This window comes from Glossina fuscipes, unplaced genomic scaffold (genome assembly GCF_014805625.2).
Source record: "Glossina fuscipes isolate IAEA_lab_2018 unplaced genomic scaffold, Yale_Gfus_2 303, whole genome shotgun sequence".
NCBI lineage: Eukaryota > Metazoa > Arthropoda > Insecta > Diptera > Glossinidae > Glossina > Glossina fuscipes.
The window spans coordinates 928,714-935,511 of record NW_023998646.1 but is presented as its reverse complement, the minus strand read 5'-3'; the positions used below and the strand labels follow the sequence as shown (position 1 = coordinate 935,511).

At 33.5% G+C, this 6,798-nt stretch overlaps 1 protein-coding gene across 1 annotated transcript; it reads left to right on the top strand.

Annotated features, from left to right (window-relative positions):
* The first annotated feature begins 1,640 nt into the window (after positions 1-1,640).
* LOC119642989 (very long-chain specific acyl-CoA dehydrogenase, mitochondrial) lies at positions 1,641-6,354 on the top strand. Its single transcript, XM_038042332.1, has 5 exons — positions 1,641-1,803; positions 3,388-3,583; positions 3,827-4,318; positions 4,454-5,443; positions 6,199-6,354. Exons 1-5 carry the CDS (start codon positions 1,745-1,747, stop codon positions 6,337-6,339), a joined length of 1,878 nt encoding a protein of 625 aa, XP_037898260.1. The 5' UTR covers positions 1,641-1,744; the 3' UTR covers positions 6,340-6,354.
* The last annotated feature ends 444 nt before the right edge of the window (positions 6,355-6,798 follow it).

Genomic DNA, 6,798 nt, shown 5'->3' with positions numbered 1-6,798 from the left:
CTCCAAATCTCTCAGTGAAAGACCTCGGTATGTACGCCTTCAAATTCTTTCTAGTAAATTCATTATTCGTAACAAAATAGTTGACATTGGCAGCAGAGATGAAAAGCAGTTTGGCTTTGCCCCTGCTGACAACTTTTAATTCTTTTAAGCCGTACCTATTGAAATCCTTCAAGTAATCATAAAAATAGAGATTGGAATTAATATTGATGCGATTTCCTTCTGCGTCTGCGCACGTTTCGACAAAAACAACGAAATTGCAGTTCGAAAGGCAATCGTATAAATTGATCTCGAGATTTGGGGCGGCTGTGGCACCCAAATCAGAGGGCTTGTCGATAGCCTGCTTACTAGGCGCAATTAAAACGTTTGCATTAGCTTCTCCGTTAGCAGATAAAAGAATATTATTCTCACCCATTCTCGATCTCTTGGTGTGCCCAATGGCGTTCATGTAAAAATCTTCAAAACAGTCTCTATCAGTAGTTATAAGATCAGACCCAGTCTCCATAGGGAGACGGGCTGATGTTGTTTTGGTTGTTATCACGGGGAACACAAAAAAAAAGAAAAAATCACAACGAAAAAACAAAAAATTGAATATATGTATTGCTTCTTAATTTTTCTCTCACGAGAGATTTCTCTTCCTTCCCTTCTTTTCTACCTTTCTTTGGTTATTTTATTACTTTATTAAACCTCTTTTCCTTTTTTCAAATATTTAAATTCTCTTTTTTTTTTTCCTTTTTTTCACTAACACCGGTAAACACTAAAATTATCCAGCTGCCGTTTGCAGAGATGACGTGTTGTATCAAGTGTGAATGAAATGCGAATGATAAACATTTATAAAGTGCATTTATTTCCAATTTTTCTGATTGATTGTTGAAGCAAAGAATCAACAAAATGAGTTTAAAAGAAGAAGCTTAGAAATGGAGTTCACTGACGCATTTAAATACAGCAAAAGACTTGCTTAAATGTTTTCATTTGAAAACCACACTTTAAAATTAAAATAAATTGCATTTATTGGTTGCTTTTTATGTCTTATAAAATAATATATAAATAATTATGTAAAAATAATTATAATATATAAATGATTGCAAATCGAATATCATAAAGAAAAGTTAAATTAATACAAAATAAACATAAATTAGGTAAAAAATCGGAGAAGTTGAAGCCCCATACCGAAAATAAGCATAGTGCTTAACACAATATCTGGCTGACCTTTTGGGAATTGGCAGATCATATGGCGTATGCAAATAACACATATTAAAAAAAAACGCACAAGAAGAAATAAAGAATTTATTTTATTTATTCTAATTTATATTTAGTTCGTACTAATTTAAACCTTTTTTATATTATACGATATCAACTTTTACTTTGTTCCCCGTATTACTTTATAAGAAACGAAAAACAAGGCGAATTATTCCTAATTTTAAATATGTTTGCTAATTAAAACATTTAAGCAATTCTTTTGCTTTTTCTACCGCGTCAGTTAAGTTCATTTCGATGCTTCTCCCTTTAAGTTTTTTTCAAAAATTTTTCATTCTTTGTGTTTACAGCTGTTGTATCAATCCCTTAATACATGCCTCTTCAAATATTCATATTTTTTAATATGGCAACTTTGCATTTTCACTTGTGCGATTATTAAATGCTACTGTTAAATCATATTTAGTTGACTAAACAGCAAAGAAAATATTAAGACGTAAATCATTAACAACTAAAATACTTCAGTTTCTTTTTCACAACAAAAGTGTCTATAATGTTGGGTTCAAATCGTAAAATATTATCCAGTTATAAATCTGCAAGTTGTTTAATAAGGTAGTAGTAATAAGAATTTCTTTCGGTAGAATATTTCTAGCAATTGTCACAGTTAAAGAAAATATTTTTCGCCTAGGCGCATCTATAATCTTGTATACTATGAGAACATTGTTCATTCACATTGGACTTTGAACCCGTTTTCCTATTTGATTAAGTGCACAGTTCTGTGCATGTGTAGAGAGGCCGACTTATAATATTTAGAATCACAATCTTTGATCTGCCAGTTATCAGCAAAACAAATAAAATATGAGATTTTAGTAATGATGGTTACTTTCTTCTCATGTCTTGAACATCATTTCAAATATAAAAGGGATAAGCATCCATTGGTATATATTTTTACAGCTATGATCGAAGAATGAGACGTTTAATCATTTTAACAAAACGTTTGTAACGCCCAGAAAAAAGCTTCGGAGACTCATTAAAAAACATATATTCTTGATCAGTATCAAATTCTGAATCGGTTTAAATAGGTCCGCATTTTCGCTCGTGCAATGTGTGTCGCACATTATCTTGGCTGCAAACATGAAGCTCTTGATTTCAAATATGGCAAGACACTGCAAGAAATCTGTCGAAGGACACGCATACGGTGCCATGTAAATTGAGGACACCCCTGTTTATCAAACTGAATAAAAAATTGGTTTCTTGCTCATTACTCATACCCAACAGCAGATAACTCTGCAAAAACCTGAACATATGTTGTGCGGACGATACTGTAATGCTTGTATAAAAGGAGGGAAAAATTGACCGCGTTTACCCAATATTACAGTGTACCCAAATATAATCTTTTTCGATACCTTCATAACGCGTAGAAACAAGGTTCAAATTTTGAATGCGCCTAGGCATGTCCTTCTGGCCCAATGACCCAAACTGGTCAAAGGATACGCATACAACGTCCGCACTCCTGTACAACACAAACTATGAACATCAACATATACACCATATAAATTTCTATTTATTTTTGAAAATGAAAGAAATCAACCGCGCACAAGCAATTTAGTTTTCCTTTTTCTTAGTCTCATTTTAGGACGACAGTATAAAAAAATTAGTCACAACCGCATCCGATTTTGTTGCTTGTTGTATTATGCTAAGTCGGTTTGTTGGCTTCCATATTACAATTTCTGATAAAACCAATTAAACCCGGCAACTGGACCATTAAATATAATTTTCGCCACTAATCAAATGGAAGTCTTATTGTGTTCAAATATAATGCAGCGTATAAACCGCTATAAAGATTTTTTTGGGCGAATGAAAATAAATGAAGAAATAGTGGAAGGATTTAAAGTAATATACGCAAACAATACAATAATTAGTTTGTAAATTTATGAATTTTAGTGTTGCGTTATTTTAATTCTTGTATGCTAGTGATTGTCTGATGATGTTGATCGAAAAGTAGAAATAAAAGCATTTGAACATAGAGTTATCTATTATCTATTACTGGCATCATTATTCTAAGTAGCCTCTTCATGTCCACGCCGCAGCTTATAATTGATCAGAGATTTCAATTTCGAACAATTGTGATTTGTACTGTTAGCTAAAATCTACCATTGTGATAACTTTTCATGACTTCAATTTTATAAAATGTAGACATTATGCAGCAGCTGTACCGAAGGCAGAACCAAAATTTGAGAAGTCCTCGCAGAAAGCAAACCAATCCTTTATGGCTAACATATTTCGTGGAAGTTTAATTTCGTCACAAGTGTTCCCCTATCCGGACGTTCTTACGAGTGATGAAAAGGAACTCGTAAATAGTTTTATACCACCATTTGAAAAATTCTTTTTGGTAAGTTATTTGCAGTCTTTATCATCTGTGTAGTAATACTCTAAGTATGAAATATTCTGAAACTGTTGGTCAAGACCGAATGAAATTTTTTAGGATAAAGTCTACGGGAGTAGGATATTTCGGGTATAAAGAAAATGTATTTGCTGAATTATTTCTTATTTTACGTATGCATCATTTTGTGATGAATGTTTATGCTAAGAATGCTATTTTCATACGCAAAATTCTTATTTGGAATTATTTCAGGAAGTTAATGACGCGGCAAAAAATGATGAAAATGCGAAAATTGATGATGCCACTTTAAATCAATTATGGGAATTGGGTGCTTTCTGTATCCAGGTACCAAGCGATTACGGTGGTCTTGGCCTCAACAATACGCAATATGGCAGACTTTGCCAAATAGTTGGAGCTAATGACTTAGGATTAGGAATTACTATTGGCGCACATCAGAGTATCGGTTTTAAAGGAATTTTACTATATGGAAATCCCGAACAGAAAGCCAAGTATTTGCCCGCCGTTTCGACAGAGAAGGTATATGCAGCCTTTGCTTTAACAGAACCTAGTGCTGGATCTGATGCTGGCTCTATAAAATGTAAAGCAGTTAAAAGTTCTGATGGAAAGCATTACGTACTAAATGGATCAAAAATTTGGATTTCAAATGGTGGAATCGCGGATATTATGACGGTGTTTGCCCAAACCGAAATACAGGACAAAGAAACTGGAGAAAAGAAAGAAAAGGTAACTAACTTAGTATTAATGTAGAACTACGTATAGCGTAAAATCATAAAAAGGCTTGAAGCATACCCAACCAATTCGAAGGATCTTCGATTGTAACGATAATTGGCGCAATTTGAATAAGATTTTTCCTTTCAGGTCACAGCCTTTATCGTTGAAAGGTCGTTTGGCGGCGTCACGAATGGGCCACCCGAGAAAAAGATGGGTATAAAAGCATCCAATACTGCTGAAGTTTATTTTGAAGATGTGAAAGTTCCTACTGAAAATGTGTTGGGTGAAGAAGGCGACGGCTTTAAAGTTGCTATGAATATATTGAATAACGGAAGATTTGGTATGGGCGCGACGCTGGCAGGAACAATGAAACATTGTATAAGTAAAGCAGTCGATCACGCAAACAACAGGTTACAGTTTGGTAAAAAGCTAAACGAATATATGGGCATACAGGAAAAAATTGCACAAATGAGTATGCTTCAATACGCCACCGAGTCAATGGCATTTAGTATATCACAAAATATGGATGCAGGAAGTCAAGATTATCATTTGGAAGCAGCTATATCCAAAATCTTTGCTTCGGAATCAGCGTGGCATGTTTGCGATGAATCTATACAAATTCTAGGAGGCATGGGTTTTATGAAAGATACCGGATTAGAACGTGTGATGAGAGATTTAAGAATCTTTCGAATTTTTGAGGGTACAAATGATATTTTAAGATTATTTGTTGCGCTTACTGGAATTCAGTATGCTGGCTCTCACCTAAAGGAGTTGCAAAACGCTTTCAAACATCCAACAGCTAACTTGGGTCTTATATTTAAAGAAGCCTCACGTCGAGCCGCTTCGTCAGTGGGTATTGGAGGAACTGATCTCAGTCCATATGTAGCCTCAGAACTGCAATTACATGGGAAACGTGCAGGCGAATGCATTGACTTGTTTGGTAAAACTGTTGAAAGCCTTCTAATTAAGTATGGAAAAAGTATCATTGGCGAGCAATGTATTTTAAATCGCCTGGCCGACTCTGCCATTGACATTTATGCAATGGTAGTAACTTTATCACGTGCTAGCAGAGCAGTACATAAAAATATACCTACCGCTGAACATGAGTTGAACTTAACTAAAGCCTGGTGCTCTCAGGTATGTGGAATAAATAAAGTATATGGAAGTATCGAAGATATTTCTTGTTTAAGAAAGGTTTAGATTTAGTTCAAGTTAACCATAAAAAATGAAAACATTCAATTGAACCAGTTTAAAATTAAGCGCTACTTATAGTCTGTAGCTGCTTATTAAGCGGAGGTTTTTTCCTTAACGCCTGGGCGGGTTTCGTAAAAACATCTTCGCGCAGATCAATGGAAAAATTTTAGTTAATATTATTCGCAGTTGCTTTTAGCTTACCTATTGGTCTAACTAAGATGCTGAACATTACAAGGAAGCTGGTAATAGAAAAAAAGTTTACATTGGATTTTTTAAGACCCATCTTAGTTGGCTCACGATGTTTGTTTGTAATATAAAGTAAAGAATCCATTAACTTGGGTTATGCATTATTATATCGTATTCATCGTACATCGTGTATATTTGAAATCATGGAAATGGAATATGGCACCACTTTTAGTCGGTTATATAAGCAAGATGCTCTAGATTGTTATTTAGATTGCATTCAGTCAAATTTTAATATTCGAAATTTTAACATTCAAGAGCCATCCTAACCTCAACATTGATGGGGTTGATTAATCGGCTATTTCAATATATTTGGGAAATTTCTCGAGCTTCGTTCGGAACTTATTTAATTTTTGATACAAACTTAGATATATTTATTTATAACTAACTCATTTATTTGTTGACTAATTATCTATTATTTTCACACTTATTTTCTCCAATGCCATCTATTTTAGGCTTCCGAAAGATGTAAACTGAACCTTAAACACGCCACTTCAGGTGAACGCTTAAATTTGTACAAAGAAATGGCGGTTCTTGCTAAAAGTGTTTTTGAAAATGGCGGAGTAAAGACAACACATGTGTTGGATCAAAATTAAATAGATTTTTGTTATTTAGATATATTTTGTGTTTATTAGTTAAATTTTAAGTTAGTAAATTCTCGGAATAAATATTTTTGTAATGTTTAATATTTAAAAGGATTTTTTTTTAAATTTTAGAGAGATTTAGAGAGTTTCAACTATTGTTCCAATTTTTACCAAAATGATTTAACTCTCAGACTACCAGCAATCCAGCAAAGTTAAGAAGAAAAAATAGATAAACGTAGTCCATTCTTGTATAAATTGCTGAAGTGGATCTGTATGAGGCATTTTTCACACAATTATCGACAAAGTTTTTATGCTAAATTTATGATATCTATTACAGTTACTGGTAACCGTTGGTTTTTGAATAGATCGAGATTTATTATTAGTGCGGCCTTTTATTCATTCTATTAAAACTATGTAATGCGACTTCTTTATTATATAAATGTATCAAAAATATGCATTCATCTCCCCTTG

What these genes read in the sequence shown, in the direction of transcription:
- LOC119642989 (XM_038042332.1), top strand. Translation starts at nt 1,745, where the DNA reads ATGTTGGGTTCAAATCGTAAAATATTATCCAGTTATAAATCTGCAAGT. An exon ending in TCTGCAAGTTGTTTAATAAG is followed by an intron (nt 1,804 to 3,387) that starts GTAGTAGTAATA and finishes TATAAAATGTAG; the next exon opens with ACATTATGCAGCAGCTGTAC. An exon ending in CTAAAGCCTGGTGCTCTCAG is followed by an intron (nt 5,444 to 6,198) that starts GTATGTGGAATA and finishes CATCTATTTTAG; the next exon opens with GCTTCCGAAAGATGTAAACT.